This window comes from Bos indicus x Bos taurus, chromosome 6 (genome assembly GCF_003369695.1).
Source record: "Bos indicus x Bos taurus breed Angus x Brahman F1 hybrid chromosome 6, Bos_hybrid_MaternalHap_v2.0, whole genome shotgun sequence".
Classification (NCBI taxonomy): domain Eukaryota; kingdom Metazoa; phylum Chordata; class Mammalia; order Artiodactyla; family Bovidae; genus Bos; species Bos indicus x Bos taurus.
This window is the reverse complement of record NC_040081.1, coordinates 72525995-72540574: the sequence shown is the minus strand read 5'-3', so window position 1 is coordinate 72540574 and position 14580 is coordinate 72525995. Positions and strand designations below refer to the sequence as shown.

The 14580-nt window shown below is 43.1% G+C and overlaps 1 protein-coding gene across 1 annotated transcript in view; it reads left to right on the top strand.

Annotated features, from left to right (window-relative positions):
- The window catches only part of IGFBP7 (insulin like growth factor binding protein 7), a 77833-nt gene that overhangs the window by 56548 nt on the left and 6705 nt on the right, over nt 1–14580 (top strand). The window contains exon 2 of the mRNA XM_027544588.1: nt 8596–8705. Within this exon, the coding sequence (XP_027400389.1) occupies nt 8596–8705 (110 nt within the window). The remainder of the gene's footprint in view (nt 1–8595; nt 8706–14580) is intronic.

Sequence of the window (14580 nt, the reverse complement as noted above, 5' to 3'; positions counted from 1 at the left end):
CAACTCCCAAAACGCCACTTGAATCTCATCTCTCTGACATTCAAAGACACACTGGACCCCAAACTCCGCCCCCTCTGCCTTCCACTGTGCCCAGCACCCAATGCTCAGCTTTTCTACCTCACTCTTCCCCAGCCGGACTGGGCTGCTCACTATTCCATCAGCCAGTTTGTGTTTTCCTGCCTGCACACCTCTGCTCAGGCAGGTCTCTGAAAGTGAAAACCTTTCCTTGAGAGGAGGCTGACTCCTGAACTTTACGGCCTGCTCAAATGCCAGCTCCTTTCCCAGCCACCCCCTGCCCCAGTCATGTGTCCTTTTGATTCTTTGAAGAAGCAATTTATATCAGCCTCAGTCATAAGAATTTGCTTTGAAATTAAAGCAATAACTAATACTGGGGCTTCCCTGGTGGCTCAGCTGGTAAAGAATCTGCCTGCAATGTGGGAGACCTGGGTTCAGTCCGTGGGTTGGGAAGATCACCTGAAGGAGGGCATGGTGACCCACTCTAGTATTCTTGCCTAGAGAACCCCCAGGGACAGAGGAGGCTGACAGGCTACCATCCGTGAGGTCACAAAGAATCTGATGCTACTGAGTGACTAAACACAGCACAGCAATGCTTACTGACCTAGCACATGCCAGGTCCTGTGCTAATTGCTGTATCTTGTTTGATCTTTCTGATAATCTAATGACTTGGGTATTATCCCATTTCACAGATGAATAAACTGAGAAATGTCGAATAACTTCTTCAGTGTCATGTAACTCAGAAGTGGTAGAGCAGAATTCCTGATTCCAAAGTCCATGCTGCAAGCTCATCACAGTCTATTGCCTCCCTAGCATTTTGATCTGTCTGTATGTGTTAATCATCTCCCATCTCATCTCAATACATTGTTATCTGAGGAAGAGGAATCATTTCTTATATACTCTTTCCCCAGCAGTGTTTGAGAGAGCCCCACCATGATAAGGGCTTCCCCAGTGGCTCAGCAGTAAAGAATCCACCTGCAGTGCAAGAGACACAGGAGACATGAGTTCCATCCCTGGGTCGGGTAGACCCCTGGAGAAGGAAATGGCTACTTACTCCAGTATTCTTGCTGGGAAATCCCATGGACAGAGGAGCCTGGCAGGCTGCAGTCCATGGGGTTGCAAAGAGTTGGACACGACTGAGCAACTGAACACAAGTAATGAGCATCTTCACTCACACTAAAATGTAAACGACCAACTGGAGCATCCATAACCAGATGATTTTGCCTTAAACCAAAACCCTGAAATTACATCTGGGCTGTGCTGCTTGCAATATAGTACTTGGTTCCCCTGCCCTTGCACCCGTGAGACTGTGTGCCTGATTCCCCTACCTAGGGTCAGCTGCTGCATCACCCCACCTCCGAAAGTTCCTGAAATGACTTGCCTTGGCAGATGGCTCTGCCCTTTAATTAGCCATTCAGTTCCTGCTTCCCCTTATTTAATATCAGGAAGTGTCCATGTGTTTCATCCCCTTCCCCCTCTTGGACATAGTGCCTTCCTACTATTCTTTTCCCATTTTGTACTTTTGTTTGGTGCTTTTCCCTTCAGTGTGTTATCGGAATCCAATCTGGGGATTTTGCCAAGTTGTCTGAATATTTTATCTCCATATGTGGTATCTCACTTCGTTTTTAAACCCTCCTTTTTTGGTATGAATGCACATACTCTCTATGAGCTATTTTAGGACCCAGCATCATTAAGAGACAAGATTAGTGTGGTCTGCAAATCTACCATAACTTGGAGAAGTCTTTATACTTCACTCTCTTAGCCACATTAATCAATACTCAGTGAGAGTTATGATGTCAATGATATAACCCTGCATATTGTAGAAGTCCTGTTTTTGATGTGAGGATGACTGATGATCTTTCCCCACAGTAGATCTACCCTTCTCATTGGGACTTGCTTGACTAACATAGATTTAAATTATTTTGCATCCCTCATCATAGGCAAATTCATTGGTGAATGGACAATAGCCAGGAAGGAAGAGGAAGTCAAGTGGAAGATTAAAGAAAATCACAATGAATAATCTTCAAGCTGATAAATAAGAAGTGACGATAGCACCACTTTGGTTAGGTACTTTGGCAATGTGTACACTGGTGTATTTTCAAGATAATGGCTATCTTCTTAGTTCCATGTAACTAGTCATGTTATGTTCTGAGTTTTCTGCTGCCCTTTTCCCACTATATACAATCTTATCTGTCCCTCCTACCAATGAACAGGAAGTATATCTGATTCCAGAGTTTCTGGCTCAGTTATGATTCTATAAGGAGATTGGCATCTCTCAATTAGCCCTGCAGGGGAAAGCATTAGAGAACAACGATGCACTAAGCTGCATGGCACTAATTCTGAGTCCAGCAAGATTTCAGAGAATTAAGAGGGAACTGGAGCTGTAAAAAAAATTTCAATAGGGAGATGAACTTTCAGCCTTAGAGCTCCAAATAAAGAATAAGATATAGATAATAGATGAGAGGAAGGAGGACATTCCAAGTAAGCAAGTGCATCAGTATAAGCAAAGGTTCTAGAAGTAGCAATAAGCATGTAATGAGAGAGTGGGCATGAATGCTAGGAGCAGAGAATGAGTTTTGGTGAGAATAAGAAAGAAGGGTGAATTCGTAGGATAAACATCGGAGAGGTAATGGAAGAAATGAAGAAGGTAATGAAGAGAAAAATGTGGTTGAATAGTATATCAACAAAATCGGACAAAAATTGACTATTAGGAAGAATTTGACTTTTGGCCATTTCCCAGGTTCAATGGAGTACATATATTTCGCTCCAAAATATGACCTTTCCTAACATCTTCTGTGCAGCTTTTTCAGATTAATAAATTAGTTATCTTGGTAACCATGGATACCTTTATAATTAAAGCTCTCTTTTTCTTGATCACTGGGAGAATGAACTTTGCTATGAATCATGTACATTGCATTTAGGTAGATGAGGTGGTGCACTAGACTGGTTTGTGAGATACGAGAGCTCCCAGAACCAGGCAGTGGAACCTCAAAACTTCATGGATGTTAAAGATGCCATATGAATGTACTGTAGGGCACATTCATGATGGGTACATTCACTTCCAACCCAAAAGAAAATTCTCAGACCTGCCCCAGTTTCTTCTCTACAAATGGGTTAAGTGGCTTGTCTAAGGTCTCCTAGCTATAAGCGGTAGACGAGCATCCAGGGCCAAGCATTCTCTCCCCAAAAGAGCGCTGGGGGTTTTGTTTGTTATTTTAATGATAACATGGTGAGGGCATCTCAGGTCATGTCTAGGGAGTGTTTTGTGTTCTGTAAGAGACTAGGAAATTGTTCACATATTTCTCTTATAGTATTCCCATGCTTTTTATAGGACAACAAATTTTAACTCTCTCCTCTCTACTACAGCTTTGTATAAGATTGGCTTAAATGAATTGCTTGTCAAGTTAAAAGTTAATCCTATTTCAGGATCTTTTCCTCATGACATTTGTGTGTTTTGTGGGAACTGCCCTTCTTTAACTCTTCAGAATCAAACTGAAATATTCCAAATTTAAATCTGTCAACAGTTCTTCCTTTTCTGTATCTTTAGTGATTTCTCAGAACATTGCTATTTATAGCAGCAAGTAAACTGAAGTCTATCGCTCATTTGTCTAGAACTTAATTAAAAGTCTCTAAGTGGATATTTCCCTGGCAGTCCAGTGGTTAAGACTCCAAGCTTCCAGTGTACAGGCTGTGGGTTCAATCCCTAGCCGGGGAACGAAGATCACACATGTCACGTGGCACAGCCAGAAAAAAAAGTGTCTGAGGGAGAGAACACAGACTTAGGTGGACATTCCCTAGGAGGATCTGACTCTTTCCAGGTACTTTTAAGGTGACACTGACTCATTAAATTGAGTTTTACTTTTCTTCCAAACTTAGAAATTTCTTCTTCCTTACAGCTTTAAGATCTGGGTCTTTCTGTATTTCATTTTCTCTTTCTTCTCCTTCTCCTCTGCCTCCTCCCTTCCTTCCTCCCTTCATTTTCTTCCTCTTTCCCTCCAAGGAATGATTAAAAGGAAGAGACCACCTAAGCTTACCAGGCAAGAATTATAAAAAATAAGGGAGCAATATAATAAATTTAGAGAGTTGAGAAAGATCAAATGAAATGGAAAAAGAACTAATTGAGTTGAGAAAGGTAAGAAAGAAACATGGTGTACCCTGGCTGGAGGCACTCATCTGGAACAGAAAAGTAGGGAGCGTTGGAAGTTAGGAAAGTCTTGGGATGGCTTTTTCCCTACTCCAGCCACCAGGCATCACTGCTACAGCTTGGTTGCTGCCTGGAGTTGTCCACAGTGGGGAAGGGGAGGAGAGACGCAGTGGGCAGTTATTCTGTACAGGATGTCTGCTAGACGTATGTTTGAGTGGCTTGAAGTCTTTACTGGAACAAAGACAAAGATAAATAAATAACTGAACCTGAACCTATCCGGGTGTTTGTCCCTATATGTTTAAATAGTCTGTGACTCGTTTTAAATGGAATCCAAACACAGAGCAAGATTTAGATGGCAATTTTATTGCCCTTGGCTTGGCCTTGAGGACTGATTTTGAGCTTTCTGCCCGAAAATAAGCTCAGAATGAACTAGAAGTTCCTTTATCCTTAAAAACAGAAATAATTGTGGATCTGCTTTGGCCTTCCTGGGGAAAAAAGGCAACATGGAAAGAGTTAGAAGTTGTTTGGTAAAGAGTCATTGTGTCACCTGCTCTGATGAGGTAGGACAGAACCTTCAGGAAATGAATTGCATGGTACACATGCAATTCGAGGTAATTCTGGCAGTGAAACTGCTTGTCAATGGAGTATGTGGGATGGTGGTTCTTTAGAGTGGGGGAGGGGTGCAGTGTTGGATCTGCCACCACATCAGCCCCAAATGTCTTCACCATCCTACACTTCCATACAAGTCACGTCCACCTGGTATCTCTGTGGGTCAACATTTGTTCAAGGATGTTTGAAATAGCAAGGGTTTTCATAAATGTTGTGCAGGGAACTGTTCCTAATGGTTCCTCCTTTGCCTCTCCACCCCATCAACTCAACAGGAGTCAGTGAGTAATACAGATTTTCATGGTATAGAATTCTTGTAGAATTCTAGGCATGGCTTAGTAGCGGAATTGACAAATTCTGGTCTGAATATTCACTCAGCCCATTCACCTGAGGTTGGATATATATTCAGAGTTGGGAGAGAGAGGGGGTGGGAACTCACAGCATGATTTGTCTTCATCTGAATGCGCTGGGGATGGCTCTTATTCAAAGTATTTCTGCGTAGGGCTTCCCTTGTGGCTCAACTGGTAAAGAATTTGCCAGCAATGCGGGAGACCTGGGTTCGATCCCTGGATTGGGAAGATATGCTGGAGAAGGAAAAGCTACCCTCTCCAGTATTCTGGCCTAGAGAATTCCATGGACTATATAGTCCATGGGGTCACAAAGAGTTGAACATAACTGAGCAACTTTCACTTTAAGATGTTTTTAAAGAATTTTTGCTCCTCCTGAAATGTTCTACCTCTTGGAATAAGGACAGAATTGAAGGGAGATGGATATAATGGATCTAGCCTCCATTCAGTGCTTTATTTTAATACAGTTATTTCTAAATCATACCATGGTTGTTGGTACAAGGATAAATGCAATGGAACTGAGTAGAGAGTCCAGAAATAGACTCATATATATATAAGCAATGATTTACTTCAAAGGCACCATTTACCGAAGGAAAAATGACAGTCTTTTCAACAAATGATGCCAAAGCAATTGGTTGTCTTTTGGGGAGGGGTGATGAACTTTTACCTCTACTTCCTACCATTAGTTCAGTTCAGTTCAGTCGCTCAGTCGTGTCCGACTCTTTGTGACCCCATGAACCGCAGCACGCCAGGCCTCCCTGTCCATCACCAACTCCTGGAGTCCACTGAAACCCATGTCCATTGAGTTGGTGATGCCATCCAACCATCTCGTCCTCTGTCGTCCCCTTCTCCTCTTGCCCTCAATCTTTCCCAGCATCAGGGTCTTTTCAAATGAGTCAGCTCTTCACATCAGGTGGCCAAAGTATTGGAGTTTCAGCTTCAACATCAGTCCTAGCAGTGAACACCCAGGACTGATCTCCTTTAGAATGGACTGGTTGGATCTCCTTGCAATCCAAGGGACTCTCAAGAGTCTTCTCCAACACCACAGTTCAAAAGCATTAACTCTTTGGCACTCAGCTTTCTTTATAGTCCAACTCTCACATCCTGACCACTGGAAAAACTATAGCCTTGACTAGACGAACCTTTGTTGGCAAAGTAATGTCTCTGCTTTTTAATATGCTGTCTAGGTTGGTCATAACTTTCCTTCCAAGGAGTAAGCATCTTTTAATTTCATGGCCGCAATCATCATCTGCAGTGATTTTGGAGCCCCCCAAAATAAAGTCTGACACTGTTTCCATTGTTTCCCCATCTATTTGCCAGGAAGTGATGTGACTGGATGCTATGATCTTAGTTTTCTGAAAGTTTTCTTAAAGTTGAGCTTTAAGCCAACTTTTTCACTTTCCTCTTTCACTTTCATCAAGAGGCTCTTTAGTTCTTCTTCACTTTCTGCCATAAGGGTGGTGTCATCTGCATATCTGAGGTTATTGCTATTTCTCCCAGCAATCTTGACCAGCTTGTGCTTCCTCCAGCCCAGCATTTCTCATGATGTACTCTGCATACAAGTTAAATAAGCAGGGTGACAATATACAGCCTTGACCAGTCTGTTGTTCCATGTCCAGTTCTAACTGTTGCTCCCTGACCTGCATACAGGTTTCTCAAGAGGCAGGTCAGGTGGTCTGGTACACAACAATTAATTCAAGATGGACCAAAACCTAAATGTGAAAGGTAAACCTATGGAGCTTGTAGAAGAAAACAGGAGATCTTCATGGGCTTGGTCTGGGCCAAAAACAAAAAATCTAACAACACAAAAAGCATCAATCATAAAAGAAATATTTGATACACTGGACTATATTAAAACTAAGGACATCTTAGTTTTAAAATTAGGCTGTTAGAGAATCCATAGCATGTCTTCAAGACATGTGACAGAAAATCAGGCTAGAGTTCTTCCATGTGGGCTCCAGAAACTGCCTTGGCTAAGACCAATGACCCTGCTCCTTGCTCCATCTATAGAGAAGTGGCTGCGAGTTGAAATAAGTGGCTTGTTGCAAGGCTGAGGCACTCGAATCTCACAGGAATCTTGCATTCCTCATGTGGTTTTGCTACGTGAGAGGCAGCTTTGTTCCAGGTCCCCTCCAATCTCTGAACACTGGGGCATTCTTCTCAGAACACTCCCTTGAGATCCCCTGAGCTTTGAGGTTGTCCCGCCAAGTCTGTGTGGGAAGGACAGAGCCTCACGGGGCCCTCAGGCTTGAGCCAGATTCACTGTATGGTGTCCAAGTTCTTTGGGTCCCAGGGCCCTAGAGGGAGCCCAAGATGCGGTGAGGGGCCTTGTGTTGGTGAGGACAGACGAGGAAGCATCGGAAACAGAGCCAGCAGTACACACAAACGCAGCCCCACTGTACTCACCGTGTCCACGTTAGCCACAGAAAAGACTAAGACCCCTGGCCAAGAGACATGCTTCCTTTCAGACCTAGGCTTTAGAGGGAAGGAAGCAAGAAATATATTTAGAGCTTTCAAAACTATGTTTTGCCTATTCTTACAAAGGGAAAAAATAAAACTACCCTGAGGGATTTTTTAAAAATCAGCTTTCAGTACTTGAGATGAGTGGGAAAACTCTTACATGCTGTTGTCATTTCCTTTCTGTTTCAAGAAATTAATTGTGGGCTGGAAATAGCCTGTTGCAAGAGGGGAGACTTCGTGCCCTTTGAATGCGGATTATGCCAGAAAACTTTCCAGGCCCCAAGGGAAGGTTGTCCCTTTCCCAGGACTCTGATGCAAGATGTCCCTGCAGTTAGATTCTTTATTCAGCTCCAAGACCCAAAGCAGTGGACAGCTGAAATTCAGAGGGAATAATTAACTCATTCTTTGAAGAAATGGCCTCGAGCTTTGACTTTGGGCCAGGTTTGGTTCTGGAAGTACTGTACTGTCACCCCGGGATTCCAGGCTCCTTCCCTCTAACGTGGACTCTCTCAGGCGCCTGGGGCTGTGCCCTGTGAATTAACAGTGGAGCGCATTTGCAAAAATCTTCTGAGATTTTTTTTTCTTCCATTATCCAAAGAGTAAAGATTGGCTGTTGTCCCGCCTCTCCAAACAGAAATACTAGTATATAAAAAGGAAAAACATTAAATATTTTGGGAGTTCACTATATTAATTGGAAAGTTGCAGATAAGCAAAACAGCTGGTAAGTTAAAACTCATTTAAGCATGAATCACAGGAGAAAATTTTGTAAGCAATAAATTTTTCTTCCTAATTGTTTTCTGACTGTCCAGATGTATGCATCACCGAAGTATAGCTTAAAATCCTGCTGGTGGCTGGAGGAAGCTAGTCTGGTCTTTGAAAGTAACTTCAGATAACCAACGGAGGGGACAGTCTCCCAAACAGAATCAAGTATTTACTTCTAGTAATACTTGCAGATTTCTAGCGTGCTGATGGATGTTAAAGACTGTTTAAAAACGTGGTTTGGCTTTGTGCCCCCTCCCATAGGTCCTTCCATCGTGACGCCCCCCAAGGACATCTGGAATGTCACTGGTGCCCAGGTGTATTTGAGCTGCGAGGTCATCGGAATCCCCACCCCTGTCCTCATCTGGAACAAGGTCAGTGGCAGAGACTTCAGGAAGACACCCTAGACTGACCAGTGAGTAGTTACACTGCATAGGAGAGTAATGGCCTGAAACCCTCAGCCTGTGAAGGCTTTCCCACAGTCTTCCAGATACCAGTCCTGTGTCTTATCAAATGACTTCTCTGACCCTGTTGTGCTCTTGTTAGCAGTCCCCAAGCACCAAGCCTCAGGGGCTGGAGGAACTGTGATGCTGGGCACACACCCCACCCTCTGAGTGCGTGTGTGTGTGGCCCAGTATAACATAGTGGTTAAGGTTGTGAGTTCCTTAGGCGGGCTGGCTGAGTTCTAAGTCAGGGTTTCTCGGCATCAGCACTACTGGCATTTTGAGCCAGATGGTTCTTTGTTGCCAGGGCTGCCCTGTGCACTGTAAGTAGTTTTGCAGCGTCCCTGGCTTCTACCCGCTAGATGCCAGGAGCATGTGTGCATTCTCGCATGTGTGCACACACACGCACACACACACACACACTCCACTGTGACAGTTAAAAATGCCTCCAGACATTATCAAATGTTCCCTGGGGAGGAGGTCACCCTAGACCTCAATTTTTCCACTGTGTGATGAACGTAGCTTGGAATTCTTGTAAAGATTACATAGGAAGTCACCCAGCTAAATCACTGGTGCTCAGGAGCGATGTTAGCTACTCTTCCTGAAAATGTTTCCCTTTGAAGAGCGTTATCTTGTATATGAGTGTTACCTTCACATATGAAAGACAACAAATTTCTTGCCCGCCTGTAGAAGGGAAGAGAAAAGATTGGCCAAATCAGTTGATACTTTAACACTTCACAGTCATAACGTACATTACTTTACATTAGTGCTCTTATACTTTTGACTTGTTTAAACCTCACAGCAGTCTGTGGAGTATATATCATCAAGCTCATGCTAACAAAAGGGAAATATTGTTTCAGGTGAGAGGCGTAGCCAGAAGCCCCTTTGCAGCTGGTTTGCTTCTCCAGCAAGCTTTGAAATGGATGACGTCTGCCCTGATTATTTGATTTGCTTGGTGTCTGAACAGAGGAGCAACTTCTGGAACTCCAGGAGTGATTGTGGCTCCCATAGTCAGAACTCTTTCTGTTGCAAGTTGTAGAAACTCGCTTCACACTAGTTTAGGGAACAACAACAACAAAAACTGGGGTGGGGGAGAGGGCATCTGAGTCCAGGTGCCCAGTGGGGTCAGAACTCCAACTCTTGGCTCTTTGTTCTCAGTGTAGGGCATCTCATTTTCTCCTTGTGCTTCAGAAAGATTCCTCCTTGCTGTAGGCGACAATTGTCGCCAGCAACTCCAAAGACCTCAGAGGAAAGAGGGTATCCCCATGCTACTTTGTAAAATTCCCACTAAAGGACTCGGACCCAGGTTGGGTCACCTGCTAACCGCTGGCTCCCCCGTGTGGCCAGATGGGTGTGGCGCCCTCATGGAGCCTTGTTGGAGCAGAACAAGGGTGGCTCCAGAACCTGCCTGGGGTAGGGGTAGGCAGAGGTGTCAGAAGCTGTGCTACAAGCTGCCCTTTACAGCTGAAATTTCTCTAAACGGAGGGATGAAATTTTACCTCAGCAAACTACTTTTTTAAAGGGAAGGCAGGAGCAGTGAAGAGCATAAACTCAGCTGATGGATGTATTCCTCTTGGCCTTCAGTGAAAGCTGCTGGTGCTCCTTCATTGCTTATTTGGAGGTTTCTGGTTTGTTCCAGGGGGTGAAGAGGTAAAGAACAACTTTTTAAAAGAATTCCCGTAAAAGCTCTGTGCAGCTCTCTAAGGATCACACATTGAGAAGCCAGGGTGACCCAGGTGTCTTGAAAAATCTTGACAAGACCCAACATCATGACAGATCTTGGCGGAGAGGAGTTCAGTCCTTTGTCTACCCGTCCTTGCAGCTAACATACCCACACACAGGGAGCAAATTAGCCTCAGGAATCTTTTCCTTTAAACTTTGAGATCCTCTGGGATTGATCCCTTGGATCCCTTGAGGGCTTGTCAACTGGAGGAGTTCTGAGGGAGGGTGGGAATGGATGGAGTGGGAGCGAGGAGAAAGAAACAGAAAAAAAATTTTTTTCTATAGACCCTACTTCTATAGACCCTACAAAAACCCTACTTCTAGGTTCTGCTGATTTTCTTCTATCTTCATAATGTAATTTGCACATGCATGACCTAAAGCAGTGTTGTTCAAACTATAGACCATGACCCATCAGTGAGTCTTGAATTTAATGTAGAGATCACAACCAGTCTTTTCTTAAAGACTAAAAAGTAGAACAGAAAATACCTTAGGTAAAGGCACATTTAGTAAAGGTATTTCTTATTTATTTATGTGTGGTTACAGTCTTTGTTGCTGCACACAGGCTTTCTCTAGTTGCAGTGAGTCAGGGGTTACTCTTCGTTGAGATGCACAGGCTTCTTGGGGTAGCTTCTCTTGTTGGGGAGCACAGGTCCTAGGTGCACAGGCTCCAGTAGTTGCAGCACGCAGGCTCAGCACTTGTGGCACATGGATTGTAGTTGCTCTGAGGCATATGGGATCTTCCTGGATCACGGATCCAACCCATGTCCCCTGCATCGGCAGGTGGATTCTTATCCACTGTACCACCAGGGAAGTAAAGGTATTTCATAAAACTTTTCTTCTGTATATTCCAGATAGCAATGCAAAACATGTTCCTTACTATGGGCCATGTCAGAGCACTTTGAGAGTCACTGGCCTAAAGAATTAAACAGGCCATTTGTTTTCTCCTCCACTCCCCTTGTAACCAGCCTGTTACAGATTTATATTTAAGCCTATACAGATTTATATTTAAGATCACCTGTCAAATCCAATTTAAGCATGGAACTGCTTTTTGGACATAAATGAATCTTAGAATCCTCTCTTGTTAAACTGAGGTTCCAAGAAGGTAGTGTGTCTTTCTTGCTCAAAGATTCTTAGCAGCAGCAGAACTGACAGGATGACTGTTCTCTCTGAGACCCTCTGGCTACAGTGACAGTTCTGTGGCAGGCCCAGCCTGGTGAGTGGCCTGTGCTATTCTGACCAGTACCTATCGTGTGACCTTAACAAGTCCCATACATATATATTAAAAAAAAAAAACTCCTGGGATTGGCATATATACTACTATGTATAAAATGGGCTTCCCTGGTGGTTCAGACCGTGAAGAATCCACCTGCAGCGCAGGAGACCTGGATTCAATCCCTAGGTTGGGAAGATCCCCTGGAGGAGGGCATGGCAACCCACTCCAGTATTCTTTCCTGGAGAATCCCCATGGACAGAGGAGCCTGGCAGGCTACAGTCCATGGGGTCGCAAAGAGTTGGACACGGCTGACGGACTAAGCACAGCACAGTATGTGTGAAATAGATAACTAACAAGACCCCACTGTATAGCACAGGGAATTCTACTCAGTGCTCAGTGATGACCTAAATGGGAAGGCGATATTAAAAAGAGGGAATATATGTATACATATAGCTAATTCACTTTGCTGTACAGTGAAAAATAACAACATTGTAAAGCAAATGTTGTCATTGTGTTCGGCTCTGTGACCCCATGGACTACCGCCCGCCAGGCTTCCCTGTCCTCCACTGTCTCCTGGAGTTTGCTCTATAATGAGCAGCTATACTCCAATAAAAACTTTTTTATTAAAAAAAAAACAAAAGCCCCAGCCTACAAAGATTACAAGAGCCATATTTTGAAATGGGGACATGAACTGAAAAAGCTGTATTTACCTTAACTCTGGTAAGTCAGAGGGATGCTTACAGGGAAGGTGAGAGACCAGAATTCTTTCCAAACATTTAGATGTTTCCAAGATTAAGAGGCTTTCTATTCCATTCTTTTCCTGCCCGAACATTTTTTCAGATTAGGGCTCATGACCTCTAAGAATATTCTTTTTTCAGTTAAAAAAAAAAAGAGTGATTGTTAAAGGAGAAACGATCCAAAGATGTTCATAATGTCCTCCACCTCCATCCACTCCTTGAAATAACCAATATGAACTTTTTATCTTAAAGTGAAGAGGAACTAAAAAGCCTCTTGATGAAAGTGAAAGTGGAGAGTGAAAAAGTTGGCTTAAAGCTCAACATTCAGAAAACTAAGATCATGGCATCCGGTCCCACCACTTCATGGGAAATAGATGGGGAAACAGTGGAAACAGTGTCAGACTTTATTTTTCTGGGCTCCAAAATCACTACAGATGGTGACTGCAGCCATGAAATTAAAATACGCTTACTCCTTGGAAGGAAAGTTATGACCAACCTAGATAGCATATTCAAAAGCAGAGACATTACTTTGCCAACAAAGGTTCGTCTAGTCAAGGCTATGGTTTTTCCTGTGGTCATGTATGGATGTGAGAGTTGGACTGTGAAGAAGGCTGAGCGCCAAAGAATTGATGCTTTTGAACTGTGGTGTTGGAAAAGACTCTTGAGAGTCCCTTGGACTGCAAGGAGATCCAACCAGTCCATTCTGAAGGAGATCAGCCCTGGGATTTCTTTGAAAGGAATGATGCTAAAGCTGAAACTCCAGTACTTTGGCCACCTCATGCGAAGAGCTGACTCATTGGAAAAGACTCTGATGCTGGGAGGGATTGGGGGCAGGAGGAGAAGGGGACGACAGAGGATGAGATAGCTGGATGGCATCACTGACTCGATGGACGTGAGTCTGAGTGAACTCTGGGAGTTGGTGATGGACAGGGAGGCCTGGCGTGCTGCGATTCATGGGGTTGCAAAGAGTCGGACACGACTGAGTGACTGATCTGATCTGATATTCCTATTCATGTCCATATGTATACAAACACATATTCCTAGGGTATGGGTTGAAATGAGAATAAAGTTTGCAATTACTCTGAAATTGTTTTTTTCAAGAAATATTTCATAGGCATCCCTCCAGGCCTGCTTCTCAAGGACTATATAATATTCCAACTGTGGGTGTTCCATAGTTATTAAACACAATTTCTGTGTTTCCAACTTTTTATCACCTTAAATATTTGAGTATACATATCCTACATGCAACTGACTTTTTTTCCCTATAGGATAGATCCCCCCAAAGATACATGATTAGGTCAAAAGATTTATTTTAGTCTTAATAGACATTGTCAGAATATTTTCTTTTAAAAAACATTTTACCACCTGATTTTAATAATTATGAAAATGTTAAACCTGTTGGAGGCACTGTACCTTTTGAGAGAACTCCTTAGTACCCTCAATACAATAAACATTTCTTATCTGCAGTGTCTTATGCATTCTGCTAGTGTCATTGGTTCCTGTCTTCAAGGAATTCCGTCTGGTTTCTTTCCAAGTGAAGTATAGTTGATTTACAACGTTGTGTTAATTTCTGCTATACAGCAAAGTGATTCAGTTATAGATACATATTTTTTTTTACATTCTTTTCCATTATGGTTTATCATAGGGTACTGAATATTATTATCTGTGCTATACAGTAGGACCTTGCTGTTTATCCATTCAGTATGCATTAATAGCTTAACATCTGCTCATCCCAACTTCCCACTCCATACCTCCACAAACCCCTTCCCCTCTTTACATCCGCAAGTCTGTTCTGTCTGTCAGCCTCTTTCTGTTTTAATAGATGGGTTCATTTGTGCCATGTTGGACTCCACATGTGAATGGTACCATATGGTGTTTCTCTTTCTGCTTTACTTCACTTGGTATGACAATCTCTAGATCCATCCATGTTACTGCAGATGGCATTATTTTGTTCTTTTTATGGCTGAGTAGTATTCCACTGTATACAAGTCCACATCTTCTTTATCCATTCATCTGTCAATGGATATTTCGTTGTTTCCATCTCTTGGATATTGTGAATAATGCTATGAACATAGGGGTGCATGTATCTCTTTGGATTATAGTTTTGTTTGGATATATATCCAGGAGTGGGATT